At 35.7% G+C, this 27,909-nt stretch overlaps 6 protein-coding genes across 8 annotated transcripts; 2 read left to right on the forward strand and 4 right to left on the reverse strand.

Moving 5' to 3' along the window:
• Positions 1–405: 405 nt before the first annotated feature.
• eefsec (eukaryotic elongation factor, selenocysteine-tRNA-specific) lies at positions 406–7,592 on the reverse strand. Its single transcript, XM_026260726.1, has 7 exons — positions 7,031–7,592; positions 5,156–5,363; positions 4,652–4,748; positions 4,082–4,246; positions 2,772–3,401; positions 2,379–2,535; positions 406–1,871 (listed from the first exon to the last, which is right to left on the reverse strand). Exons 1-7 carry the CDS (start codon positions 7,326–7,328, stop codon positions 1,690–1,692), a joined length of 1,737 nt encoding a protein of 578 aa, XP_026116511.1. The 5' UTR covers positions 7,329–7,592; the 3' UTR covers positions 406–1,689.
• A 309-nt stretch (positions 7,593–7,901) lies between these two features.
• Positions 7,902–12,838, forward strand: LOC113095121 (ruvB-like 1). The gene is made up of 11 exons (XM_026260739.1): positions 7,902–8,194; positions 8,373–8,459; positions 8,551–8,683; positions 9,254–9,405; positions 9,535–9,624; positions 10,787–10,936; positions 11,031–11,094; positions 11,181–11,379; positions 11,911–12,013; positions 12,122–12,213; positions 12,380–12,838. The coding sequence occupies exons 1-11, from the start codon at positions 8,054–8,056 to the stop codon at positions 12,537–12,539; spliced, it is 1,371 nt and encodes a 456-aa protein (XP_026116524.1). The 5' UTR covers positions 7,902–8,053; the 3' UTR covers positions 12,540–12,838.
• Positions 12,839–13,467: 629 nt separating this feature from the next.
• mustn1a (musculoskeletal, embryonic nuclear protein 1a) lies at positions 13,468–16,120 on the reverse strand. Of its 2 annotated transcripts, none has more exons than XM_026260792.1 (3): positions 15,935–16,120; positions 14,443–14,566; positions 13,468–13,781 (listed from the first exon to the last, which is right to left on the reverse strand). In XM_026260792.1, exons 1-3 carry the CDS (start codon positions 16,082–16,084, stop codon positions 13,693–13,695), a joined length of 363 nt encoding a protein of 120 aa, XP_026116577.1. In that variant the 5' UTR covers positions 16,085–16,120; the 3' UTR covers positions 13,468–13,692. The 2 variants fall into 2 exon arrangements, with proteins under 2 accessions (XP_026116577.1, XP_026116584.1); XM_026260799.1 differs by lacking the exon at positions 15,935–16,120 and adding an exon at positions 14,637–14,785.
• LOC113095131 (protein RFT1 homolog) lies at positions 16,116–20,745 on the reverse strand. Its single transcript, XM_026260746.1, has 13 exons — positions 20,562–20,745; positions 20,090–20,175; positions 19,894–20,013; positions 19,512–19,701; positions 19,310–19,411; positions 19,070–19,204; positions 18,900–18,978; positions 18,775–18,825; positions 18,567–18,697; positions 18,334–18,478; positions 18,127–18,232; positions 16,395–16,644; positions 16,116–16,307 (listed from the first exon to the last, which is right to left on the reverse strand). The coding sequence occupies exons 1-13, from the start codon at positions 20,622–20,624 to the stop codon at positions 16,143–16,145; spliced, it is 1,623 nt and encodes a 540-aa protein (XP_026116531.1). The 5' UTR covers positions 20,625–20,745; the 3' UTR covers positions 16,116–16,142.
• A 77-nt stretch (positions 20,746–20,822) lies between these two features.
• On the forward strand, positions 20,823–22,528 carry c6h1orf74 (chromosome 6 C1orf74 homolog). 2 transcript variants are annotated; one of them, XM_026260778.1, is made up of 2 exons: positions 20,823–21,180; positions 21,291–22,528. In XM_026260778.1, the coding sequence occupies exon 2, from the start codon at positions 21,293–21,295 to the stop codon at positions 22,061–22,063; it is 771 nt and encodes a 256-aa protein (XP_026116563.1). In that variant the 5' UTR covers positions 20,823–21,180; positions 21,291–21,292; the 3' UTR covers positions 22,064–22,528. The 2 variants fall into 2 exon arrangements, with proteins under 2 accessions (XP_026116563.1, XP_026116554.1); XM_026260769.1 differs by having other exon boundaries at positions 20,823–22,281.
• Positions 22,529–22,586: 58 nt separating this feature from the next.
• LOC113095141 (NAD-dependent protein lipoamidase sirtuin-4, mitochondrial) lies at positions 22,587–26,169 on the reverse strand. Its single transcript, XM_026260756.1, has 4 exons — positions 26,064–26,169; positions 24,894–25,386; positions 24,494–24,788; positions 22,587–23,191 (listed from the first exon to the last, which is right to left on the reverse strand). The coding sequence occupies exons 2-4, from the start codon at positions 25,376–25,378 to the stop codon at positions 23,042–23,044; spliced, it is 930 nt and encodes a 309-aa protein (XP_026116541.1). The 5' UTR covers positions 25,379–25,386; positions 26,064–26,169; the 3' UTR covers positions 22,587–23,041.
• Positions 26,170–27,909: the final 1,740 nt, after the last annotated feature.

The raw sequence follows: 27,909 nt of genomic DNA on the forward strand, positions 1-27,909 counted from the left end.
TTTTTTTTTTTTTCTTTTTTTTTTTTTTTTTTTTCTTTTTTTTTTATGTTTTTTTTTTTTTTTTTTTTTTTTTTTTTTTTATTTATTTATTTTTTAGCATACATTGCATAACATTTATCAACAATACATCCAAAGTCAACAGAACTAATGGAAGAAAAGGAAAGACACAAAAAAATAAAAAATAAATAATTAAATAAAAAAAAAAAAAAAAATACAGCAAATCAAGTATTAATCATTGTACAAGAAAGATCTCATCATATCTCCTCAAAAAAGAAATACATTTTTTGTTATTAATTATTCTTAGTGATTTAATTAAATATTCTACTTCACATAAGAATTCTATAAAATTAGGTTTTTTCTTAAGAATTCTTTGTTTGTGAAAATAGAATTTTGCTACAAGGATAAGAAAGTTAACAGATGATTCTAAAGATTTGTTTGGGTTTTCAAAAAAACAAACAACATCCTTAATGAGTAAATTACAATTCATTTTAACTTTAGAAAAACAGTAAACACTCAAATCTTTCCAGAAAAGTGATGAAACATTGCATGAGAAAAATAAATGGCAACTGTCTTCACTCTCTTTTTTACAGAAGGTACATATATCAGCTACATCACAGAATTTAGACACAAATGCATTGCAAGGGTATATATTATGCAGAATTTTAAAGTGCACTTCTTTCACTTTATTCGGTATGCAGTACTTATATGGTAATAACCATGTTTTTCTCCAATTAATATTAGCTATTTTAGAACCCCAAAAAAACTTCCCTTTTGGAGAAATTGAGGTTCGAGATTGAGAAAGTTGACGAATAAATGTATTATTACATTCTTTACTTAAAAGCGAAACTCCTCCCAAACATAACTGTGAGAGTTGTTTTGTGCATGACTCATAGGAAAGGGATGTTTTTACATGTGGTGTCAGGTACAAACAGGGAAGTATGACAACACAGATGGCATTTAATATTTTAGTACAGGTGCTATTTGTAAACTCGCATATTAAGAATTTGCCTACAGATTCCCCCAAGTTGCCACAACGTAACTGGAATAGATATTCAAATCTTTGAAGCAAATCAATGAACACTGATAAGACCTACTTTGGTCCTTACTAATCTGCAGCTGCAAAAAAAAAAAAAAAAAAAAAAAACATGCATACATACATAAACAATGGAACAAACATATGGAAAAAAAGGATATTTATAAACATATATATATTTAACTGACGGTGGGGTGTGTGGAAACACATTTTGCCCATGATTTGCAAACAGAAATATTTGCCTATACTCACAATGTGTTTTGCCCTAAAGCTACGTCCCAACCACTCTCGATACGGCAAACTCAGAGAAACAAATGCTTTTCACATTCTTGCAAACAAAATGTAAATCACAAAACACAGCGCAATGCAACTGCAGCCGTTTCGCTAATAGAGTTGTTTCACTAGCAGTCATACAACAGAATTTATTAAGTTAAAGGAATGATCTTTTCTTTTTCATTGATTTTTATTATTCCACATTTGAAGGAATAATACAAATGCAAAGTAACAGAATGGAAACTCTGCACACAAAAAAAAAAAAAAAACAATTACAAGACTGAATTTCTGTTTCATATCGCAGACTTTAGTAGTATATTCTTAGTGTGTGTTTTTTCTGTTCCATTCCTGTCAGCATTCATTAGGAATGATTGGACTGATGGTCAGGACTGTACCATCTTTTTTTGGGGATCATATATATAGCGTTTGAAGTTCAAATGTATGGTGACTGGCTGAGTGTCGGGCTTAGTCTCCTCGGGTTTTGAGGATTCATTTTTGGCCCCACCCTTCCCCTTCTTTTTAGAGGAAGAGGATAGAAGCTGCTTGGTTTCTTCTTTCAGCCCCTCTGAAAATAAGGAAAAGAACAGGCATTTATGGACAATGCACATACAATGTTGCTAAACGTAATTTATCTGTATGGCTGGATACAATTATCATATGATAATTTGTGTTTTAAAGAGATGAGTACACTGTAGTCTGTAACATCTTTAGTTGTGTGGTTATGATTACATTCATTCTATTCCATTTCATTGGGCCTGAATACAGGGGTGTGCTATAATTTGTGTGTGTGTGTATTTGTGTGGCTGGGGTCTACATACACAAGAGAGCCTTGAGGGTCAGGAAAAGGATGTGAGTTTTTTTTCTCTTTTGCATGTATATTTAAGATACAGCGTGTATTTTTGGTGTGTGTAATTTTTTGAGTGTTACTTTTATATTCTGTCTTTGAATTAATGAATGAGTGTACAGATGCATGGAATATGGAAGTCGCCTGACAGAAACTTAGAGGAAGGAGGTAAAAAGGGGCCAAGAAAAGGTAGGGAAAGTAAAAGAGAGTGCATTTGTCTTTGCCTACCTGGTATTCTGATTTTGATTTTGCCACTTTGGCCGAAACCTCCTTCAATGGAGCCTGTTTCTCCTGTCGACAGTGTAACTTTTAAACCCACAAACAGCTGAAGGTTTGTCTCCTTCTTAAACAGGTTTCGACCAATCACAGTGTAGTCATCTGTCACCTGACCATAGATAAACAAAATTGGCCAATAATGATTAGCTAGAGTCACACGACATTAAGTTTTCAAAAAATACCATGGGATATATTTAAATAAATAATATTTATAAAATAACGTATATTATGAGTATTATAATGCAGTTATAAAGTCTGAGGTTTGTAAGATTTCTGAACATTAATAAAAAAAAAAAAATCTTCCTGACCCCAAACTTTTGGATGGAAGTAAATATTTGTAGTCACCCGTTCCACTGCTCCTTCTTTCTGCTTGTCTTTGCTGATTTTGAGCCGAGGCAGTGCTGTCTCTGTGTAGTTTTTGTCCTCAAAGCCTTCCAGAAGCTTTCCATGAAAGGCAAGTCTGCATGCGTTACCATGGATATCCGAGTCCAGTCGTGACCCAATCACTAAGCAAAGTGGTGGACATGTGACCGGTCGTTCAAACTCAAGTAAAGCCCACTGCTGTGGTTCCCCATTCCCACCTTCTGCCTGACATGTCAAATACTCATCCAAGTGGTGAAACTCCCAATCAAATGAGAAGGATTTAGCATTTTGCTCTGGAGAGGTGGGAAAACAGTCTCCATTTTCATTGGCAAGAAGCACTCGATTGAAAAATGAAATACGTGCCATAACAGTTTCGTGTCCAACAGTGATGTGAAACTTTGCACGGCTGGTAAGTGCTCCGCGATAGTATTCAATCTTTTGGACGGATATAACAGCAGCGTAAATAGTCTGCAATGAGCCTGGTGTGCATACTACACCCCGTTCTAACAGTTTTGGATCAAACTGGGTCACACACACGCCGACCCGATCCCCTTGTATAGCACTAGGAACCGGCTTACGAAACATCTGCACAGATTTGACCTTGCGAGTCACCTGAAGAATCAAAAAAGATCATATAAGGAGCTGATCTTGTCAGTACACAGCGTCGCAAAATATTTGTTCAACTATTATGGTAAAAAACGATAATTTGGAAACAGTCTTTCTTAATGCAGTTTGCATGTGTATATACAGTCTTATTCAAAGGTTTAGGGACTGTGACATTTTTTGCATGTATTTTTAAAGACATCTCTTAGGCTGTATTTATTTAATTAAGAATATGGTAAAACAGCAATGTTGTGAAATGTTAATACAATGTAAAATAACTGTGTTCTATTGTAATATATTTAGAAATGTTATGTATTCCTGAGATGGCAAAGCTGAATTTTCAGTCATTACTCCAGTCTTAAGTGTCACATGATCCTTCCCAAAATTATTTTTAATATGTTGATCTGGTGCTCAAGACACATTTTTAATTATTATCAATATAGAAAAAATGTGTGCCACTTAATATTTTTGTAGAAATGGTGATACTATAAATAGTAAGTTCAAAAGGAAAGCATTTATTTGAAATGGAAATCTTTTGTAACATTATAAACGTATTTACTGTCACCTTTGATCGACTCAATGCATTCAGTGCAATGCAAAAGTACATTTCCTTAAAACAAATCATACTCACCCTTAGCTTTTGAACAGTAGTGTATATAGTGAAATGCTATGTAGATATATGTTAGTACCTTTAATGCTGGTATCTCTACATTATCATTGACACTGAGTGACCCTTGTAGGATGGTGCCGGTAATGACTGTTCCCTGGCCACGGATGGAGAAGCAGTGATCTACAGCCATCAGAAGAGAACCTGAAGGATCTCTACGAGGAAAGAACGCTTGGGCCTTTAATAACTGAACACAAAGAGAGAGCCACCTTTAAAACATGATCCACAACTTTCAAAAAAATGTAAAGTCCAAAAATGTTAGACCTAAAACCACACTTTTGCTTTAATTACAACATTCACTTATGCTAGTATACACTCCACAAGTATATTTGCAAAACCTGATCTATATTATCCTGGATTTAATAATCCTCCATTGTGTGTATTAATGGAAAGATGGAAATGTTTTGTATGGTCAATGTCACAAATTTGCCTAAATTTTGCACAAAATTGACATCATAACTGTTCTTTATTTAGGCATTTTGTACTAAAATGTTATGCTCATTTCCATATTTATAAAAATATAAAATTTTAAAGTAGTCTCAGACTTTTGGATCTTGAATCTGTGCTACTGACAGCACACCCACTAACTCACATTTATGAGTTCAGTTATTCCTTGTGGCTCGTCTGTTTCTGGGGCCTCAGGACCACCTGGCTTTGCTGCCACAGCAATAATAGGGCAACCTTTAAATCTGAAGAGCAATGAGTCAAGTCAACTTCTTTTGTCACAATACACATTGTTTCAAAGCATTTTTCATTTTGCGACATAATAAACAGTTTAGTTTTGTTATAAACGCTGTAAAACAAATCTGTGAAATTTACTTTAAAAAAAACAGCAGCTGTCTTGAGAAATTAAGTTTAAAAAAGGTAGCAATTGACATTTTTTCACTGTAAATTATAAGATGACTTGTTCTTTTTCACATCCAAAAACTGTCAATTTAACCGTATTGAAATGTCGCATTAGATCCTGGTTAACGGATTATACCATAGCATTTGTATTCTTTTAGCATTAAAATTATAATCATTTTTTACAGTCTGAACATGTGGCAAAATGTGTAATATGTACAATATACATGTAAATGTGCTTGACAGTGTCTACCTTGTGTTCTCGAGAGTTTTGTACATCCTCTTGGTCATTTTGTCAATAGCTGTCTGTCTCTTGTCACTAGGCAACAGGTCTGTTTTGTTGAGGATGACGATCATACGGGAGCAGGTGAGCTGACCAATCAACAGGCACTCTGCTGTTTGTGTCTGCATACCTTTCACAACGTCTACCACCAACATCATCAGATCAATGATCTGAGCCCCTGAATGAAAGTATACAGATGAGAGTAAAACATACAACTTTAAAAATGACAAACATGTCAAAGTACAGTCATCACTGTTAGTCAGGATTACAGAAAAGAGTAGGAGACTCAGCTATTCTCTTTCCTTTCCCTATTTTTCTCTCCCTCTCTCTGGCACTCATTCTTTCCTGAGAGATCCCCTCTGGGGGAGAGAGGAAGTCAAGCTGGAACCCCGAACAGCCCCTTTCCGCCTTAATCAACCACATGTGCCATAAATGCACACACACACACACACCAATGCTATCAATACAATTACACGAGACATTCCCAGTAAACTAAGAGTTCTTTGGGGGGGGGGGGGGGGGTTATTTGGTCCTAAAGATTAACAAAAACCCTCTAGACATTGTTTCTCTTCAGTTATTTTTTTCCTACATCCCTCCGTGAAAATAATACCTATAAGACTGTGAAAAACAAGAAAACAAGCCATCTGAGATTTTAGTATAGAGGAACATCGATGTATTGCATGTAGCCTATTGTGCCCATAACTACTTATTAAGTAAACAAATAAATGTACTGGTAGTGTAAAATTTTTGAAATATGTTTTCAGTTTTTCCTATTCCAAAATGTCACATTTATTTAAATGTTACGTGCCATTTCTTTATAATTCTTTGTGAAATTAACCATTTGTGAGTGAAATATTTTTTCAGTGTTTTGAAGGAAGTGCATTAAATGACAGAATCTGATATGATAACATTGACAAAATGATATTTGTAATGCTATTTGTAATGCTTGTTGTAACTGTAAAATGTGTTCTAATGCTACATGCATTTTAATGTATTTTTGTACTATTACAAGCAGGTTCAGTATTTCTTCATTTGAGAGCATTTATATCTACAAAGCCTACAGTATCATATGTGAAACTTGAATTTTTAATGTTTCTAAATGATCAGCATTTTTAAAGCTTATTATGAAAATTCTGTTGTACACTGACATGCTTTTTAAACTCTAATTGATAATTGATAATATTTTAGTAAATAAAAAGGCCTAGATATACTATTGAATGAATGTTTATATGCATTTTAAGTAAGCGATTGTATGGTTTAAAATTATAGATTTTTTTTTTTTTTTTTTTTCACCCTCAGATATTCAAATAGTTATATCTCAGGCAAATAATGTCCTATCCTAACAAGCCAAACATCAATAGAAAGCTTATTTATTCAGCTGATGTATTAATCTCAATATACATTTGAATTGACACTTATTCTGTATATTCACCAAATTAACTTTATACTATGAATCATATAATAGATAACATAAAAATCTGATATATCAAATAGGATACAAACATAAAGCACAAATGCACATTTCTAAGATTTTCTTTTATATTTTGTATAAATGTTCAACTAACTATGTTATCATACGTCAGTATTTCCAGAGTTAGTATGACATCTTCAAATACTACACACACACCACCTACTGATCAAAAGTGGTAATGCTTGACATAGTTTTAATTGCACTGACAGGTTGCTTATTCTTGAACTAGTTTATGTAACACTCATACTTGGAATTAAAAGACGTTACTAGTGCGTAGTGAGTGACTTGTATGAAATATATTGATTCATGCAGTTTGCCACCATGGATTTAATCAAACATATTAAAAAAATAATAATAATAATTAGCGACTTTACCCCCAATAATAGTGCGTATGAGAGAGGCATGTCCTGGGCAGTCCACCAGTGTGAACTGCAGACTGTCGTATCGTCTTTCCCCGCAGGACTCTTTCAGGTGCTCCGGTAACGGCACCGTAAACGCACTGAAGCCGAGATCCAGCGTGATGCCTCGCTCTTTGGACTGCGGGTTCTTGTCGAAGGCTGCGGTGGATGCGGTGCTGCTCAGCGCACGGGCGAGAGACGTTTTCCCGCTGTCCACATGGCCGAGGACACCGACGTTAAAGTTCAGAGTTCTAGGAGGACTGGGATCTGCCATCACTGGAGCAGCTCGACTGTTGTGTAACAGAATAAATGCGCAGACTTTGAACTGCTGACAGCGACTAGTTCAAACCAGCCAGCTCAATATTAAACTCTCAGTTAACCAAGTGTCTCTCTATTGGATGGAATTCAGTAATATCTGCTTATTAGTTCTAATATGAGAGATTAAATTTCATGCTAAATATTTCTGCGCTTACTGTATTCAGCAAACTTTTCAGAAATTTGACAGTTGTTCTTCCTGTGTTGCAATCAATCATTCCCCGATATAACAACAACTCATCTCATGGGTTCCTTTCAGAGCATTTGTTTTAGAAAACAAACATGCTTCATGGGTCAAGTAATTTATTAACAAGTAAAAACATTTAAAGTATATACAACACAATTATTTTCACTCATCATACGAAAGAAAATAATTGTGGAACACAGCGGTCCTCTTTGTTCTAGTACGACACTTTAAATGTCACACAAACGGAAGATGGGGGCGTATTCACAATGATCAGACGGACAACATCGACATCCAATGATTAAACAGAGATTCCACAAATTGGCCAATCGTTGCAAAGAACGACTAAAAAACGTTCCCAGGGCAGTACTTCCTCAAATCGCCTTGGTTACCCACATGGAAACGCGGGTCTCTTGTGTTTGATTTCAACGGCTTTTCGTCTAATAGTCTTAAGGGTTATTTTTACAATTTTTAGAGTGTTTAATTAACTAACAAGAAACATGAAGATCGAAGAGGTAAAAAGCACAACAAAGACGCAGCGCATCGCTTCTCACAGCCATGTGAAGGGTCTCGGGCTGGACGAGGCCGGTAACGCTAAACAGTCCGCGTCAGGGCTAGTGGGACAGGAGACAGCCAGAGAGGTAATGTTAACGTTAGAGGTCCATCTCATCTTTTGCCAGTTTGTTAATACATGCAGAAGGATTACAGTGAATATTATAGGACAATTTGTATTTAACTAATAATTGTGTAATAATTCATGTTGTGTTTAAAGAAATTGGTCAATATAAACAGTCCCTATATTCTTACCTTTTTTATTAGGCTTGTGGCATCATCGTAGAGCTGATTCGTTCCAAAAAGATGGCAGGCAGAGCCGTTTTACTGGCCGGACCTCCTGGAACTGGCAAGGTAAGGACCAACGAGCTTTATTCTATCAGTCATTGTAAATAGTTTCGGAGATGTCCTTATGGTTTGATAATTGTGTTTCTGTACCCTGCAGACTGCTCTAGCATTAGCCGTGGCTCAGGAATTGGGAAATAAAGTGCCGTTCTGTCCTATGGTGGGCAGTGAAGTGTATTCAACAGAAATCAAGAAGACGGAGGTGCTGATGGAGAACTTTAGAAGAGCAATTGGTGAGCACACACGCAAAAAACCAATGTCTGTGCAGCATAACCTGTAAAAATGCTATACAATTGGGAATGTTTATTAATTTTTTAAGAGATATATTGATTAATAAAGGTATAAATGTGATTCAAAACCAGGGCTATGAAAAAAATCGAATGCAACCCTGATCTGAACGCATGTGCTTGAGATGTACTACTAATCACAGGATGACCTTTACTGACAAGATGGGCATGAAAATCTGTGAATTTTTTGCACAGCCCTATTCGAAACCATGAAAAAACATGTTCAAATACATTTTTACTTATTAGTAAATAACTCCTAATACAGCCTAATATTAGACCACCAATATGACTCGAACAATGTCGACAGTGTGATCAAGTGAGATATGCATGCATGCACACATTATTACAGTGTTGACAGAAAAAACACACAGGTGAATAGATTAACTGGAATTTAATAAATAATGAATTCTGTAGGTTTTTAAAAGCATATTGGTAGATCCGCTTCTATTATATATCTTAGCAGTTATTGTTTCTGTACATTCTCATACTTAAAATTCGTATGTGTTGATTGTGCAGGTCTGCGTATCAAGGAGACTAAAGAGGTGTATGAGGGAGAGGTCACTGAACTGACTCCTTGTGAGACGGAGAACCCAATGGGAGGCTATGGCAAAACTATCAGTCATGTCATTATCGGTTTGAAGACAGCAAAAGGCACCAAACAGTTAAAGGTAAGGAAGTGAAAGCACTTTTTTCATTTGCATTCTTATATTTCAAAGATAAGGAGCTGGATGGAAAATGATTTTGTGTCTGTTTGAAGTTAAAAGTTTTATCTCATAGCATTTGTTATGCTCATGCAGCTGGATCCCAGTATCTATGAAAGTCTGCAGAAGGAGAGAGTGGAGGTCGGTGATGTTATCTACATCGAAGCGAACAGTGGGGCAGTCAAGGTAAGGACGGATTTGCTTAACCATTCTCTCTCCTGCCTATATCTGCTGATGGTGTGTTGAAGTAATCTTTTGTCAGTGCAGGTGGGCAGGTAGTCTGGCAGTGGTATAAAGGACAAGATTGTCTTTCATATTTTTGACAGATATTAATACTTTTTATCAAGCAAGAATGTATTAATTTTATCAAACAGAACAGTAAAGACATTTATTATGTTTCAAAATATATGAATGTTACAAACATAGTATGATGTTACAAATTCTGTTCTTTTGAACTTAGTTTTTTTCCATAGTCCTTTAAAAAAAAATTGCACAAAAATATTAAGCAGCACAACTGTTTGCAGGTATAAGTTTAAAGGGTAAGTTCACCCAAAAATGAAAATTAGCCGATAAATTAGCCCCCAAAAATTCACCCTCAAGTCATCCTAGGTGTATATGACTTTCTTCTTTTAGACAAATGAGATATATTAAAAATGATCTTTGATCCTTCAAGCTGTTTAATGGCACTCAGTGGGTGTTGTTTGCATCAGTCCAAAAGAAGTGAAATAAAAAGCGCCCATCCATAATAAAAAAGTATCTCACATGGCTCCAGGGGGTGAACGAAGGCCTCCTGTAGTGAATCAATGTTTTTGTAAGAAAAATATCCATATTTAAAAAGTAATGATCAATTTAATTTAGATTGCACTCACTGTTATAAATGGACGCTTTTTATTTAACTTCTCTTGGACTGATGCAAGCAACACCTACTGAGTGTCATTAAACAGCTTGAGAGATCAAAGACAATTTTTATATAACCCTGACTGGATTCGTCTGAATGAAGAAAGTCATATACACCTAGGATGACTTGAGACTGAGTATTTATGGGCTAATTAAAATTTCTGGGTGAATTAACCCTTTAATGTTTAAAATATATTCAAATAAAGACATTTTTTAACTGTCACTCTTTTTATTTTATTGTATTTTTGATCAAATAAATGCAGACTTGGTCAGCATAATATATTTCTTTCAAAAACATTTTGAACAGTATTGTAAACGCATACACTTTTACTTTACATAAAAGTACAGTACGCTTCTCTTGAAAATAAATGAACTCCATTTTATGGTCCCAAAATCTCTCAAGGCTTTTATCACGTTCATTCATAATGTCTTTCTGTTTTTTGGTCTGCAGAGGCAGGGACGATGTGACACATTTGCAACAGAGTTCGATTTGGAGGCAGAAGAGTACGTACCTCTACCGAAAGGCGATGTACACAAAAAGAAAGAGATTATTCAGGATGTTACACTTCATGACCTGGATATTGCTAATGCAAGACCTCAGGTACTGTACTGTATGTGCACACAAACATCACGTTTTCCAGCATTTCAAGTGGAGCTCCATAATGCTAATCAAACAAGCATACTTTGTTTTCCAGGGAGGCCAGGACATACTTTCTATGATGGGTCAATTGATGAAACCCAAAAAGACAGAAATCACAGGTAGCATAGTTTATATACTTCTAACCATCACATGATTTTTAATGAAGCCATGTTTAACTATCTTTTTGTGTGTATTCTGTATGCAGATAAACTGCGAGGGGAGATCAATAAGGTTGTGAACAAGTACATTGATCAGGGTGTGGCAGAGCTGGTTCCTGGTGTGCTGTTCATTGATGAAGTTCACATGCTGGACATTGAGTGTTTTACCTACCTGCACCGAGCACTGGAGAGCTCCATCGCTCCCATAGTAGTGTTTGCATCTAATAGAGGAAACTGCCTCATCAGGTGAGTTTTTGATACAGTGGGAAATGTAGTAAATTAACTTAGCTTTGTCACAGTTTAATATTTAGTATAATTGTAGGATATTTTGGTTCAATTAGTTAACGTGGTTGATGCTAGTTAATAGAAATACAGCTTGTCGTTGTTAATGCTTCAATAATATGAACAGTTTGATTTTAATGTATTAGTGAATGTTAAAATTAAGAATAACAAGTACATGTTAATGCAACTAATGTAGATAACAAATGGAACCTTATCGTAAAATGTTAAACTGTTTTGTTCATTGTTAATTCATAATGTATTTGTACAAATGAACATTATTCTAGATTAATAAATGTTGTAATATTATTTTTCATTTTTAGTTCATCATATCCAGTTCATTAACTCATGTTTGTGAATATGAGCATGTCTGATTCTATTAGAATGATCCTAACCAATATTGGAATGAATCTGAAGTTTGCTGTGACCAGCTGTTAGAGTGATCCAGTGACATGATTGGTTGTACACAGTTTACAGTTATGCATAATGATGTTTTAGGGGGACTGAAGACATCAGCTCTCCTCACGGCATTCCACTGGATCTGCTGGATCGAATCATGATTATCAGAACTATGCTGTACACTCCTCAAGAAATGAAACAGGTGTGCATAAACTTTTGCATCGGAAAAATTGCTTCTTACATCTTTTATGACATTCTGAAAGATGAAGTAGACATTACATGTTGTTTTTCAATTTGTATGATTCTACAGATCATAAAGATCCGAGCTCAGACTGAAGGAATCAACATCAGCGAGGAGGCTTTATCTCATCTTGGTGAAATCGGTACCAAGACTACACTCAGGTAATACTGATAACTACATTTAAAAAAACATGTCCTATTGAGCTAGATTTGTCATTATCATTTCTGTCTTGTTAATGGCATGCTCAGTTATTCATTATCATGAATTTATCATTTCTGCGATTTGGTTATGTTATTTTGGCTAATGTGTGTGTTTGTGTGAATGCAGATATGCAGTACAGCTGCTGACCCCTGCCAGTCTGCTGGCACGAGTTCAGGGGAAGGAAGTAGTCGAAAAGGAACAAATAGAAGAAATTAATGAACTCTTCTATGATGCAAAGTCCTCTGCGAAAATCCTGCAAGATCAGCACACCAAATTTATGAAATAACACCAGCACTCTCTCACACATTCTTTTTACGGCCTGCTTTAGCTTGCTTTACTGGTTTAGTTCACATTTGTCATGACATGAAAGAATGAATGACCTAATACTTAATTTTGTCAGTCAATTTGTTGTTAGTCAGAAGAATAGGAAAGAAAACATTCTCTCCATAATTAACATACTTAGACAACTTTTTTTTTTTTTGTTTCATCCCAGACTTTTGTTATTCTTCTGTAGGATATGTTTTCCATTGTCCTGTCTGCTGTTCAGTTTTTTTGTTCTGAAAATAAATATTGTTTTGATAGTAACGTGAAATATAAATGGTACTTTTTATGACACATTGAACTTTCACACAAAAACAAATGCTTCTTTTCATTTGAAAACTAAACTTGAAGGGGTCATCGGATGCTACATGCACTTTACAAGTTGTTTGAACTGAAAAGTGTGTGTACACAACCACCCTATAGTGATAAAAATCCACCCAGGGTTTTTATTTTTATCTAAAATCTTTATCCCTTTCTGAAATCGAGCGGCTCTTAGATCCCTGTGTTTGTGACGTCAAGCAGGCCCCTCCCACAAGTTTGATTTACAGTAGCATTTCAGCACAGACTGGTGTCTTCACCATTGTTTCACCGCCGCAGTAGATGTAGACGAAAAATCTCCTAAGCGATTTAGGTGTTTTGTTGTTAGATGTAATAATGAACACAGCAGTCATTATTTACTCCTGACATCTAAGCAGCTTAAGACACAGGGGATTGCATTTTTTTATTTTTGAAGGGAATGCATCACCGATTTCCCACTGATCTTCACGCGAATCATTCGTGGTCCAGCTTCATCTGAAGAAAAAGGTTTTTTTAACGCATCTTTGCAAAGAGCCTTTTTTTGACGGCCTTTTTGCTGTGTTTGACGGTAAAAAAAAATAAGTGTCCTTTACACATCCAGTAAACATTCAGTTTTAATTGTTTGAAGCCTATTTTGATTCAGGACAAAAGTTTTTAGTAAGTAAAAAGTACATTGAGGTACATAAGATCAGTCTAACTAACTAAATATTGTTTAGCTGTGCTGTTGAATGGTTACATTGTTCAAACTAAAACCAACAAGTTGTTTTTCTGTCAATGCTTTAGATTCATTTACAATTTAGTGAAATAATAGTTCCATAGTGTTATTTTTTCTTGCTGGGTTTGTTAAAGGCAGTCTCAGATCCTGAGCGAGCTTTGCTGAAGATGGATGGCGCGACCTTCCCGGCTCGTTCTAACAGCAGAGACCGAAAGAAAAGAATCAGAAAACACAAAAATACAAGCTACATCATCAACACATTTGAATTTCAGCCACCTCGATACAAAGTGCTCCATTTATTTAAATGATATGCTTGAAATACAAACTAAATTTGAACTAAGATGGGAATAAAAAATAGAGACTGTCAAATACAAATTTCACAATCTTAGTGGGGTACACAATCTTTTAATAGTCTTTGATAACTTACTGGTGACTTTTATTTTAATATAAGGGAAAATCAATGGTATTTTTTATAAAATTGTGATAAATGACTATGCAGTAAATTATTAAAGATGGAATCTTAAAAGGCTTGGAAAAAGGCTAGAACACAATACAACTCAATACAATACTCAATACAAACTTAAGACACACGTTAGACTTAAACATCATAAAATAAAAGTGATTAGAAGAAGAAGAGTGTCTTCCCCTATATTTGTGTGTTCTGACATCCTGCTATTTATGGAGTAGAAATATTATAAAAAGCAGACACACAAAAACACAGTTATCCTTTTTTCTCTTGGCTTAAAGTAAAAAAACAAAAACAAGAACACTTGGATTTAGTGACATTTAAATATTACACACAACTTTGTGAACTGAATTATTGCAGTTTCTGCTGATCAGCTGCTGCTCGACTCACCGCATTCCTGCATCACTTCAAAGGTCTTGCTCTTCACCTCTGTTCCAGACGCCAGTTTATCTCTGGCTCCAATCAAATCCTCCGCTTTTACCTCAGGCCTCTTAACTTCTTCTTCTTCACCCTGCTGTAGAGAAACAGAAAAATGAGTGACAAGAATAACGTATCTTCAGTTCTTATGTTTCATCTTCTCTTACTTGAGACATGGTGAGCTCTAAAAATCAGTGAAATCCTACAGTCTTGATGAAGTCTTTGCTTTATACAGGTCGTATGTGCATTTATGAACACACACTCACACACACACACACCCTTCCCTTACAGAGTCCAATCCCAAAAGGCCCATAATTCCTTTTGCCAAAACATGAGTCACACTGTCCCTCCTCCCATTTAATCTCAGTTACTTATTTAAAGATGACATCGTCGGTACTTCAATTAGTTCCAGCAGTTCAGAAATGAAAAAAGTTTATGGTTCGTGCATTGTATCCGCCTTATTCTTCTTGTTGGAGTGCTTTAAATGACTGCAAGTGCTTATTTGAAACCGGTTGTGTTTGTTCTTTCGTGTGTTGCTAAGTGATTGTTTGTGAATGATAATTTCTCTCTCTTCCATGACATACTTTTTAAGTAGAGCTATTTAGGAATTACTTAATGTCCTGCATTTCTTAAACCTCTCCATCCTAATGTTTTTACTTTCTTATACATTTTCACTGGTTTGCAAACTCAGGAAACATTTCAGATAGCTTCATGCTAGAATCTGTTTCTATACCTTTTTCAGTGTCTCTTATGTTTACAGAGGCTGCATTTATTTGATCAAAAAGTAATGCAAAACAGTAATAAAATTTATGTATTTTTATATTTTGTAATTTATGTAATCGCAAAGCTGAATTTTCATTCAAAACTATTTCAATGTGATACATATTTTTAAGATTATTTGATGAACAGAAAGTTGAAAATAACAGCATTTATTTAAAATAGAAATCTTTTCTAATAATATTTACTGTCACTTTTGCTCCATTTAAACAAATAAATAAAATAATTGCTGACCTCGAAAATTTGAATGGTAACATATGTAAAGCTGAAAATCAGTACAGCCAGGAGTTCTTTTTAAATTTGTTCCCAGATATTAAAATAACAGATATTTTTTCAGTCTCATTTTAACCTGTTTTTAAAGACAACGGTACTCAGTACCATTAAAATGTATCATATATAACCATTTTATACAATCAATCATTCATACAGAGTTCACCACTGATTCACACAGCTACAGTATATCGAGCAGTAACTTTATGCAAATGGTCAATGAACACCTTCCGTATGTCTAATGGAAAGCATTAATGTTCGAAAATAAACAATCTTAAGGAATGACAGGCACATTGGAGCAATAGTTCCATACTGGGGACCCCTTGATATCTTTGCATTATGTTGCAATATTCTCTGTGTTTGTTTTGTAATTAATCAATCAAATATTCTATAAGATATGTCCTGTAGGAATACTAACCATCAAACCATCAGCTACTTTTGATGTCATAAGCAAAAACTGAACATAGAGGTACTGCATCTTCTGGAGTAAAATTTGAAAAAATGTCAAGAAAACAAAACATGTTTGTGAAAAAAAAAACATACAATATTCAAATCTGGTCCATGACATGTTAGTGTCAGCTGAACCTCAGTGAGGTTGAGGCATTGGCTGCTTTCAAAGTAAAAGCTCATGTATGTTTCTTGCTGTATTTGGGTAACAGCTGAGTCCTGACAAACTGCACAAGTCTTGTTTCTGTCAGAAATACTGTGATGACCACACCCAGGAGACAAACCGCCCCCACGGCAACATGAACCAGCCTTAGCAACCAGCCACCATCACAGCAGAACATGCTCTGAAAGACAAAACGGTTTACAAAACTATTACATTTGTTCATCACACCTTATTGATATTTGTAAACAATAAGGCACTTGCACGATACCTCTGAGCAGGTTGTGAGGATGGAGCTCACGCCGAGTGCAATGATGACAGCGGAATGTGGGCGGAGCCCCCACAGGGGTGTGTATTCACTTTGCAGGAAATAGCGTTGTATGTAAACAATACTGTGAGTGATTCGTAGAGCCATGTTACAGCAATTAGCTAAAATGAAGCCAACACCCCCTAACACCCATGTTAGCCAATAAGAAAGGAGAAGAAATGAGACTGACAGACCCAGCATCACTAGATTATATCTAAAAAGAAAGAGAAAAAAAAAACGAATTAAACAATTTCTTAATAACGGAAAAGCCTTAAATACATGTTTGTCTGGAAAAACAATTTGTAAATACATTTTATATATTGTATTATATACAATATACAAAAATATTATGCAGCACAACAGGTTTCAACTGCTATAACATATAAACAAATGTTACTTGAGCACAAAATCAGCATATAATAATGATTTCTTATAGATTATCTGACACTGAAGACTAGAGTTATGATGCTGAAAATTAATCTTTGCCATCTCAGGAATAAATGACACCAGAATAGATTAATTTAGAAAACAGTTATTTTAAACTGTAATAATATTTCACATTGTTACTTTTGTTAGTGTATTTTTGAACAAATAAATTAAAGGGGTCTTATGATGCGATTTCAAATTTTCCTTTTCTCTTTGGTGTGTTATAAGCTCTTGGTACATGAAGAAGATCTGTAAAGTCTCAAATCCAAAGAGATATTCTTGATCAAAGTTAAGACTCTAAAGTTAAGCTAATTCAAACACGCCCCCACATGTTTACGTCACTATGTGGAAATATTTGGGTAATGCGTCCAAAGGTTCACACAAAGAAACAAGGCGTGAATTCAGTAACCGCAGTTTTAGTGTTAAGCAGTCATGTCAGGGAGATGCTGTATGGATCTCGGCGAAAGCAAAAGCACTTTATTTGGCCTTCCGGAAGTAGATGCATTTAGAAATCTTTAAGATTACTCACAATAGAACACCAATTTTATGGATGACCTTTATGAGGAGGTAATTCTGACATTGCTACAACAATCTGGTCCTTCTGAATCAGCTACTGGAAGTATGTTTTGTTATTAGTTTGAGTATTTGCAATTCAAGGTTCAAATGCAGAGTTTTGTGTGTGAGTGTGTGTGTGTGTGAGCATGCATGCTTATGTGTGAGAGAGAGAGAGAAAAAGAGAGAGATGGTCACACAGGGGAATCAGCTGTCTTAACCGTCCGTGGCTTGTGTACTGCAAACACAAACGAGCTTCATCACTGTCTGTCACGCTCCTTTCAGGCTTGAACTGATGGTAAAACTAAGGACATTATTAACTGTCTTTACATTTATTTTAAAAGATGAAGCTTGTGATTATAGAAAGGGGTGTCACATTTCCGACGAGTGCTTGCGATGATCGGCCAATCACAATGCACTGGGTCATTTGGCCAATCAGAGCAGACTGCGCTTGTTAGAAGGAAGGACTTTGTAGAAAATAACACTTGTGAGAGAGTCAGGGCATAGAGGACCTACAATAATGTACAGTATTTGAAAAATAATGTGTTTTTTGAACATTGAAGCATGTCAACATATTCTGTTACACAAAATAATGATCTTTAAAAAAGCATCATATGACCCCTTTAAGTCTTGGAGAACATAAAACAATTATTTCAAAAACATTGCAAAATCTTACAGACCCCAAATGTTTGAATGGTAGTGTATATATGTTGTTCACCTGTCAACCTCCTCTTTGCTCATGGCAGCAAAAACAAAACATTCTGTTACTCCATTAATGGCTAACAGCAGAACATAACAACTATAACACCGGAGGAGAGCTGGCCCTGCAAGTAAGACAAACAAACCATTTAAATCTTTACTGCACACACTCACAAATAAACATGTAGTCATCTGACCTGAAAAGTTAAGCGTATTTGTGTTTTACCGGCTCCGCTGCTCAGAAGTTCCCCACCGTAGATGTCAAGTGCCAGATGAGAATATGCATAACCAAAAACTGTGATGATCAGACCAATCAAAAGCACCAGCTTCAAAAGACATTCCAGTACTTCAGCTGCCATGGAAACCTCCTCCTGTGGACCAATCAGCATTTTACACCTATCTAACCCCACATCTGGCTGGCCGGACTAAATAAAGTTAGGCACATAAACAGACACTGACTTGTTTTTGATGTCGTACATCTCGTCCACGCTCCAGGACTTGAGCGAAGAACACATAGAAACTCTCCTCGATGGGCAAAAAAAGAAATCTTGCTACCATTGAGCCCAGATTGTTTATTATATCATAAACTCCTGTAAAAAGAAAATTAGTATAATAAAACTATATTGTTTGTGTATAATAATTTGTGTATATGATTGTACAAACTCACCCTGCTCTCCAAAGTTAAGCACATTCAAAAATGTCATCACGTAACGCTCGCCTATAAAATCAAAATGAAATATTTATTGAAAAGGTTTCAGCATTCAGTACTGCTTATTTGAGCATGAGTTTTACCTTCTGTAAGTATCTGTTTGAGAAATGACTGTTTGAAAAAGCTCCAGGTTAGTGTGGTCAACTTCCAATTTAGAAGTGGCTAAAAAACAAATATATAAGTGTAGTTGTGTCACTGACATAAAAAGAGTATACAACAGAGCATTGTGGTGTCGTATTATTAAATGAGTCACCTCATGATCAACTCTAGATGGCAGAAGGTCTTTTATGTGACTAACAGGAAACAATTTCTTCTGTGCTTCCTCTGAGCCGAGGAAATTAATGAAGTATAACACGTAACAAACCAATAAAAACCCTGCATAGACCCACTGTGAAATGAAAACACACAGAATCAAGATCGGAAACCAAGAGGCAACCAAAAACTATACATGTTGTATATGTTCAGTGTGTAAACAAAGCAAATATACATATACCTGGGCTGCAGAAAAGATATAGAGCCCCCACTGAGGTGTTGAGACCACCAACACTACAGTAACAAGACATTTAGCAATCATGGCTAAGCTTTCGGCAATCACCTATGAATATATGTCATCTGGTCAGACAGTGTCACCTTATTCGATCTACAATGATTCTATCAAGGGTAAAATCATGTATGAAAGGCAGATTGTTTGACACCTTCAAACGGACGAACATGTGTGCATGTGCAAGAACCCAGAGAGGTTCAGCCAGCAGCTCTGTAAGCGCAGCCAAGCAGAACAATCCAACAGCAGGAACATAATGAGGGATGGTCTCTGAATCAGGTGCCTGGAGCAGCCACCACCACACACACACCAACAACACACCCCACACACAACCTACAGGAAATCTAAGAGATGAGAAGAAATAAAAAACATTTTCATTTTAGGTGAACTATTCCTTGAAATTTCAGATAAACTGATTGCAATCAGTCGGTCGTTTTTTTCCCCAAGAGTTCAGAAGTGCATTTCCACTGTTTAATTGTGTTGGTTCCATAGGAAAGAAAAGTTTGCTTAATAAAACTACAGGCATTTCTACTTACGTGAGCCATAACAGGTTGATAACCTGTCTCCAGTTACGCCCCGCCCCTTCGCCGCTTAGACACGCCCTCCGGAACGCCTCCCTAGACAAAAACACCAATGTAGAATAGAGCAGCATCAACCTGTAACAAAAGCAAACGTTTTAGTTTGTGGCACATTAAAACGAATGTTCGAGATGATGTGTAACTGTAGACCCACCTGACATTTACCACACCTATCAGCTCCTTAGACACAAACCGTAAAGTAAATGCGTTCAAGAGAAACGTCAACACTCGAAACATCACCTGCAGCATAAAACATATCAACAAACTGCTTTACTAAATGTTTCTAATACATGTGTATTTAGTGTATGTACAGTAGTAGTAGTAGTAGTAGTAGTAGTAGTAGTAATATGTATGTGTGTGTGTGTGTGTGTGTGTGTGTGTGTGTGTGTGTGTGTGAGTGAGTGTGAGAGAGAGAGAGAGAGAGAGAGATGCACTACATGGTTAATACTTTTTATATATTTTGTTATTACTATTATTATTTTTCTTTCTGTCAATACATATGTGCACTATTTGTAAGCAGCCCAGCTGCAACTGCTTTGGCAATACAAATGTACAGTTTTTTTTCATGCCGATAAAGCACACCTAAATTGAAATTGAGAGAGAGAGAGAGAGAGACAGTAAGTTACCTGAAGCAGAACATTGTATGAGGCCAGTGTTGAAGCACTCTTGAGCACATCCTCTGAGCCCATTGTGAACTTTACTGTTTAAATCAACTGACTATTTAAACTCACTATCAATAAAATCACCGAGAGTCGCCGGTGGTCTTCTAATGGATTTGCCATTTGGGGTTTAACAACTGTACGAGTTGTCAAATAGAATATTTCCGTGATCCCATTTCAAATTAAAAGTCCTTAAATGTCGGTGGCGTTTCTAAACTAACCTTTAGGAGGAAACTGGTCGACTCGTGACATTTCATTATTATTCCAAACGTTCACAACATTCTATTCTGAAACAAAAATTTACGTTACATTTAATTTGTTAAATTTCGGTACATTGTAGCACTTTTAACTTGTTACAACTTTTAACAGGAAGTTTGGAAGGATTTTGATTCACCCTTATAACTGGAATCTTTTGAATCGCGATTCTTTCAGTTGACTTTCATCCTGCGAGTTACAACTCCGTGTTATTCTTTTATTGTGAAATGAACAATTCACTGAATCGTTCATTCGTTTCGTTAAAAATACCGAGTCGATAAGAATGTCCAACAACCACTACGAAGTAACGTTACCTGACCAATGCTGGAATGTGAGACTTAATTAAGTGTTCAACCACTTTTATAATCAATTTGTGTGTCCATCTCTCAACAAATGTTTTATATTTGTGTTTGTAAACGGATGCAATGGTTGCTTCATCAGAAATGCTCATCTCTGCCGCACAGAAGTTATTGTGTCCTCGCAAGAAACGTTTGTCCCCGTCCACGTGTCTTGATGTGACTGTTCAAATAATGGCTGTGGATCTGGGCGTCAAACCAGCGCTGCTTTACGACAGTAATACAGCATCTCCAGAGCAGCTTCAGATGTACCTCAAATCTCTACAGGAGTCTGGTGTTGTAACCAATCCACTACGGATTCTGTCAATTGATGAAAACACGTTCATTTTTAATCCTGCCACTATTGAGTCCCACTTGGATGATATTCTCCAAAGCAAAAGTGTCCTCCTGATTGACATATGTCCCTCAATAAAACAACCGGTCTTGGTTGGTTTTGAAAAGACAACCGAGGATATGATCAAAACTCTTTCAGAACTCTTCATGAGTGAGCTGGAGAAAGGCTCCTCAGTGATTGTGTTGGGAGAGGAACTGTATAATGACTGGAACTTGTGCACTCTTTTTGGACTCCTGTTAGGTTATCCGGCCTCGTACTGGTTTGACCAAACGAAAGGATTTGGGAACTGTTTGTGTATGACACCACTGGTGGTGAGCACGGTTTGGGTAAAATGGCAAATAGATGACATAAATCATCGCTGTTGTCTTTACTCATTTAGTGTTCCTGAAGAGCTCTGGTCAGAGGTACAAAGTCATGTGCAACGGTGGACTGAGCACCTGAGAGAGAGATTTAACAAACAGCTGGTTCTGACTGATCTCTGCTTTTCTAGAGATACTGTCACTTTGCCCTCTGTGACACTCTGAATAAACCTGATTAATGTTTCTTGTTTATTATGGAGTTTGTTTCTCAGACATTCACCACCTATTTTCAGTATCATTTATGCTCTTCATAGATTTCTTAACAAAGCAACATAAAATAATGTATGCATATAATAAATTTAGGCAATGAATCTCATCCTTTTTGACCCCAAGGTTTCCCTTTTATCAAAAAAAAAAAGAAAGAAAAAACTTAAATATGCTAAAAATTAAAAAACCAAGTCTTTTATATCTTACATTAGATACATACATTATACTAAAGTAAAGTGATATATATAACTGATCTCAACTGCTTGATGGTTTATATAGTTGAAAAATGTGAACGATATAATTGGCTAGTTTTTAAACTGCTCAATGCAACTAAAATGCATGAAGATATTCAGATATGAGAAACATTTACACCACGATTTTCTGTAAAACTGCTTTGAAACAATGTGTATTGTGAAAAGCACTAAATACATTTTACTTGTATTGTCAGGCAGACAAATAAATGATTAACGTGTATATTTTTATTGTGTTCCAATGCATTTTAAAAACATCTTAGTACATTCACATATTGAAAAATGCATATCTAAATAGTCATTCATCATTAACCATATGTTTATTAGTAAATAAAAGGAGTCATAATCCAAACAGGTCTTTTATAATTTCATCATCATCATGACTGTTTCCCACGCCGATTCTAGAGAAGCTCTGTAACTTTTCACAGAGTGAATTCTAGATGGGAAATTCAGTTGTCCCTATTAATCTACTTTTTAATTTGTAAGTATTTAAACTTAACTCTTTAGCGCCAATGCTGTATTCTGTATTGCACTTCAAACTAGCTAGTAAATGTTTGTACATGTTAAAGTAATTCTGTAACTTGAGGTAGAGATTACCAAATCTATGTTCCAGTAATCCAGTGTTGAGTCGAGTGCTGAGGTTCAGAATAGCTTCAAGGAAGAGAGTCTCAGAGTTTCTCATTTCTCACAGCTGAATGGCCGGCAGAACTTCTCCACAGCGCACACTCACTTTGATGTCAGTAAGATGATCAGCTCTAGTGGGTCCTATATTCACAATAGCTATTGGAAGCTTTCTTTCACTAGCAGCAAGAAGAAAGCGGTACCCTGAAAAAACCTGAAAAGGAAAACAAATGCCTTTACCAAATGTCTTGAGAAAGTATCGAGTCAGAGAGGAACAAATCTTTGCATTATCTAGGCCAGGGATACTCATTAACTAGTTCAAACTTTAGCCAAACACACCTGAACCAACTACTCAAGGTCTTTGGTTTACTTGAAGATTACAAGAAGGTGCACTGGAACAGGGTTGTGACTATTTGTGTGGATCAATGTTATTTTATTATTAAAGAGATACTTTACTTATTATAGTAAGTATGATTATGGTATTATAATAGATAACAATACTTTTATTAAAAATGTTCAAATTCATTTTTATAATTTTTTGTTTTCCATTTTCATTTGAATAAATTTACTGTTATAATGAGTTAATTTAATTTTAGTTAGTTATTTTAACTTTAGTTATTTTTACACCTTGGGTAAGTTTGTTTGTTTTTGTAAATTTAATTCGTTTGTTTCGTTTTTTTCTATATACTTTTTATTTCAGCTTTAGTTTCAGTTAAGTACATCAAGTTAAACAAAATGAAAACGAGAAATGTATGAAGGCATGTTCCTGCCAAAGAATATTATAAATATATATAGGTTCTTTGTCTCATATACAGTTTATATTCTGATACAAAAAAAGTTGTGAGTTGAAGAAATTGTGAGATCTAAACTAAGAATCCCAAGAAAAAAAGTAAAACAATTTTGTACATTTCTTAATGGAGGAAAAATCTTAAAATATCACCTTGGCAACTAGTTTAAATTGTTTTGAATAGTTAACTATTTTTTTTCTTTTTATTCCAGTCAACATTTATTTAATTTCAAACATCAATTTTTTTGTGTGGCTTGGTTCAGTTAAGTATAATAACCATGGGGATTTTGATTAACATCTTTTAAATCAAAAACCTAAATATGAATTTCACTTTCAATTATTATTTCAGCAATACCATAAATGTTTCCCACACTGATTTTTGAAGGAACTCAGCAATTTTTTAAAGATGAAATTCTAGATGGGAAATGCACCTTTATAATTTAAGTATTTCATCTTAAGTCCATCTTGCCAATGCTGTATTCTTAATTGCACTAAGCTTGCTATCCAAGAAAGTGTGTATATCTAAAATTCTGTAAAATGAGGTATTGATCTTTTGTATTATGTTTATTTTACCTAAAAACTTTGAATGAACAATAATTTGTTCTGTGACCCCTATCTGTATCATACATCATTACACCAGGAGATGGCAGCCTGTGAGTATAAATGAGTAACCCTGGTCTACGTGAATAGGACATGTTTTTAAAGTGATATTGATGAAACATGACTCACCTGAAGAGAAGATCCAGCCACAAGCACAGCATCAGACTCAGCCAGCTTGTCATGCACAAAGTTAACTGTAGTCCGGTTCACTACGTCACCAAAGAACGTCACCTCAGGTTTAAGCACACCGCCACAGGCATCACAAGCAGGTACTGTGAAGTTCAGCACCTGCTCGTCCTCCAGAAACACGTCTCCATCTGGGGCCACACCACCTGCACTTGCTGCCCAGCCAGGGTTTAGAGCTGCAAAACGCTTCTGAAGCTCAGCACGTGGAGTAAGCTGCCCGCAGTCCAAACACACAACCCTAAGAACAGGACAAACATAAAATCACATACAATATTTTTTTCTCTTACATTGCACAGATTCTTTAACTCCATAATCAATGATCTTCAAGCAAGTCCTGCCTTACCGATGTGTAGATCCATGAAGTTCAGTTAGTCTCCGTTGTCCAGCCTTTAAGTGTAATGCATCTACATTTTGAGTGACGAGCCAGTGCAGTTTTCCCTTTTCCTCCCAGTCCCGCAATGCGAAATGCGCTGGATTCGGCTGGTGAGAGGAGAACTGCGGCCACCCCACGTAGTTCCTTGCCCAGTATCGCTGCCTCGATTTCGCACTGCGTACAAACTCTGAGTGTTGCATAGGCCGCCTGTCAGTGCGTGCGTAAAGTCCCACACCTTCTGATCTATAGTCTGGAATTCCAGATTCGGTTGAGAGTCCGGCACCGCTTATCACAAACAAACGAGAAGCATTCGACACAAAGGCCTGGAGTTGTTCCAAAGCATTGGAGTCAACTGAGCCACTTGCAGGAACAAATCGTTGCACATTAGCTTGTATTGTAGAGGCACATCTTCCCACTGCCACACGAGGAGGCAGGGATCTCCATGAACACAACATCTACAGACCTGTACAGATAATAACAAACAACTGTTTATCAACAACAAACATGTGTTCTACACAATGTCAACTACTCTACAGATTTCACATGTTATGATCTAAAATTATTCGGTAAACTAATAAAATTCTTTAACCCTCTGTGTTCAACAAATATGTGTTCGTTTCTTGAGATAAATAAAGTTAAGCTAATTTGTTATTCAATAAAATATACATGGAAATGTGTTTCCAATATCCATGTATATAATATACTAACAAACTTGAAATAATAAAATAAAATACACACACACATATGGCCTGTAAATAACAAGATTGACCTGTAATTAACAGTAATATCTGACTGTGACATCATAAACCCGTAAATGTAATGTCTTAATGTATGTAGGATGTTTATTTGTTACATCATCATAACATTACTGAACACAAATCTTATGCAATATTTTAATGTTATTCGAGCATAAAGACAACTATAACGTTATAAACATAACGATAAAATAGTCGTGTCAGTTCATTGAGTTTTTTGACGTCCGTAGGTGGAAGGTGACCAACTCATTGTATAACTTGACTCAAATGTCAAGTAAGCTAGGACACTAATAAACCTGCCATGGATATTATGCCTCGTTTAAACATATACATTTAAAACAAATATTTCAAATCTACAACCAGTTAAATTCCTTTAAGAACGTACCTGTATTTGTAAAATCCTCGACACCAAAAGTCTTGTATTTCGTAAACATTAGTACAGTAGCTGTAGCGGTCATCAAAACAAGAACTTCCGTGTTGTTACACAGGTGCATGATGGTTAATGTAGTTTATTGAAGGTCCTCGTTTTTTGGCTCGTTTACACATCTTCAGCAGTGTTATTTGATTAAAATAGATTTCTCCAGTACTGCACTCACAGATATAAAATATATCTTAAGAGAGTATTTTATTGTATAACAGTAATGATACAAAATAAACCATAAACATGACCCATGAATATGACCCATGCTTCTATTTAACATTGTCAAAACAACAACAACAAAAAAAAATCATAATGGTTGTTTAGAATATACTACACACATCTTGATTGCAGAACTGCAAGATATCTGTCAAAAAATATATATAATTCATAATTAAAAACAATAGTCCCAATTAAAATATGCATGAATAATCATTCAAATAAGAGACATTTGACATATATGTGCTATTTTAAAATCCAGTGATTGTATATAAATGTAAACAAGTAAATGGTATGGATATAATAATGTTTGTTTTTATTCTCACTTGAGTGTGTGCAGTTAAAGATGCTTTCAGCCTGTGAATAGAACTCTTCTCCTAGTATGGTGCAGCAGTCCATATGACTGCTGTGAACGAGGTACTTTGTAACATCTTTAAAGAGCAGGTCACTCTCTCCATACTGCAGAGACTCAAAAAGGTGGAAACCAGAATCTGGACAAGCTGCTGTGGTTTCCTATAGTGGAAAACACATCAGTCTTCTGATTCTAAAAAAAACCCTCTCAAATTAATCGAATGAATATTAATTCAGCATGCAGACCTGTGACTTCATTATGAGGTCATAAATGCGAGCTGTAAGAACAGGACATGTCATAACAATATTTGGAGGGATTGCTCCTAAGTTACAGGTCTGAGAAAATGTTTAGGTCATTAATTTTGGGGTGATGAAACTGTATTCTGCATTTGTTAAAAATAAAATAAAATACTGTAAATTAAAATAAAAAATAAAACGAAAACCATACATAATTCGCACTGTACTATAAATCGCATTTATACAGAACCAAGAACCAAGAGAAAACATTACCGTCTACAGCCGCGAGAGGGCGCGCCATGCTGCTCAGTGGTAGACTACAGGAGCCCTGAGCAGCATATAGCGCCCTCTGGCGGCTGGAGACGGTAATGTTTTTTATTGGTTCATTTCTCTTGGTTCATGTCATATTCATTTTGATAAATAAGTCGCACCTGACTATAAGTAGCAGGACCAGCCAAACTATGAAAAAAGTGAGACTTATAGTCCGGAAAATACGGTAATCATTTTATCCTGTAAGAACCTGAAATCCTATCTGGGTTTTCTGCCAAGATACCAGTAATATTATTAGAAACATCTGCAGGAACCAACAACAAAACACAGAGACATTTATCAAAATATCTGCTTTTGTGTTCCAAAGAAGAAAATATTATACAGCTTTAAATAACATAAGGATGATTAAATTATGGCAGAATTTAGTTTTTGTGGTAACTGTACCTTTATGGTCTGTTTTTCCATGTACTTTAAAACTTTGGGGTTGTGTCAGGTTTGAGAGGATAATAAGAAATATATTATTAGTATGCTTTAATTTTACAGTAGTGTGCCCATACAAAACTTTGGATCAGACACTCTAATCTGCAAGCTTTGGGCTCCAACATAAAAGATACCTGGGCAGCGACCAAGAACTTTCGAGCTATTCTACTGGTGTTCATTTGTGTGACCACACCTCCTACAGGGCCTCGTCCAAGGTTACATTTTCTAAAATTGCTGAGGGGAGCATGAGTTCCAT

This window comes from Carassius auratus, chromosome 6, assembly GCF_003368295.1.
Source record: "Carassius auratus strain Wakin chromosome 6, ASM336829v1, whole genome shotgun sequence".
Lineage (NCBI taxonomy): Eukaryota > Metazoa > Chordata > Actinopteri > Cypriniformes > Cyprinidae > Carassius > Carassius auratus.

What these genes read in the sequence shown, in the direction of transcription:
- eefsec (XM_026260726.1), bottom strand. Translation starts at nt 7,328, where the DNA reads ATGGCAGATCCCAGTCCTCCTAGAACTCTGAACTTTAACGTCGGTGTC. An exon ending in GAATAACTGAACTCATAAAT is followed by an intron (nt 4,247 to 4,651) that starts GTGAGTTAGTGG and finishes CTTTGTGTTCAG; the next exon opens with TTATTAAAGGCCCAAGCGTT. An exon ending in AAGAAGGAGCAGTGGAACGG is followed by an intron (nt 2,536 to 2,771) that starts GTGACTACAAAT and finishes ATCTATGGTCAG; the next exon opens with GTGACAGATGACTACACTGT.
- LOC113095121 (XM_026260739.1), top strand. Translation starts at nt 8,054, where the DNA reads ATGAAGATCGAAGAGGTAAAAAGCACAACAAAGACGCAGCGCATCGCT. An exon ending in GACCTCCTGGAACTGGCAAG is followed by an intron (nt 8,460 to 8,550) that starts GTAAGGACCAAC and finishes TGTACCCTGCAG; the next exon opens with ACTGCTCTAGCATTAGCCGT. An exon ending in AAGGCACCAAACAGTTAAAG is followed by an intron (nt 9,406 to 9,534) that starts GTAAGGAAGTGA and finishes ATGCTCATGCAG; the next exon opens with CTGGATCCCAGTATCTATGA.
- mustn1a (XM_026260792.1), bottom strand. Translation starts at nt 16,084, where the DNA reads ATGTCATGGACCAGATTTGAATATTGTATGTTTTTTTTTTCACAAACA. An exon ending in AAGTAGCTGATGGTTTGATG is followed by an intron (nt 14,567 to 15,934) that starts GTTAGTATTCCT and finishes GTTTCTCTACAG; the next exon opens with CAGGGTGAAGAAGAAGAAGT. An exon ending in TGAAGTGATGCAGGAATGCG is followed by an intron (nt 13,782 to 14,442) that starts GTGAGTCGAGCA and finishes CTCTGCTGTTAG; the next exon opens with AACGAGCCGGGAAGGTCGCG.
- LOC113095131 (XM_026260746.1), bottom strand. Translation starts at nt 20,624, where the DNA reads ATGGGCTCAGAGGATGTGCTCAAGAGTGCTTCAACACTGGCCTCATAC. An exon ending in ACTTCTGAGCAGCGGAGCCG is followed by an intron (nt 18,233 to 18,333) that starts GTAAAACACAAA and finishes TCTTACTTGCAG; the next exon opens with GGCCAGCTCTCCTCCGGTGT. An exon ending in TCCTCACAACCTGCTCAGAG is followed by an intron (nt 16,308 to 16,394) that starts GTATCGTGCAAG and finishes TTTGTCTTTCAG; the next exon opens with AGCATGTTCTGCTGTGATGG.
- c6h1orf74 (XM_026260769.1), top strand. Translation starts at nt 21,275, where the DNA reads ATGGTTGCTTCATCAGAAATGCTCATCTCTGCCGCACAGAAGTTATTG.
- LOC113095141 (XM_026260756.1), bottom strand. Translation starts at nt 25,378, where the DNA reads ATGTTGTGTTCATGGAGATCCCTGCCTCCTCGTGTGGCAGTGGGAAGA. An exon ending in CTTCATGGATCTACACATCG is followed by an intron (nt 24,789 to 24,893) that starts GTAAGGCAGGAC and finishes TCCTGTTCTTAG; the next exon opens with GGTTGTGTGTTTGGACTGCG. An exon ending in TGGCTGGATCTTCTCTTCAG is followed by an intron (nt 23,192 to 24,493) that starts GTGAGTCATGTT and finishes TTTCCTTTTCAG; the next exon opens with GTTTTTTCAGGGTACCGCTT.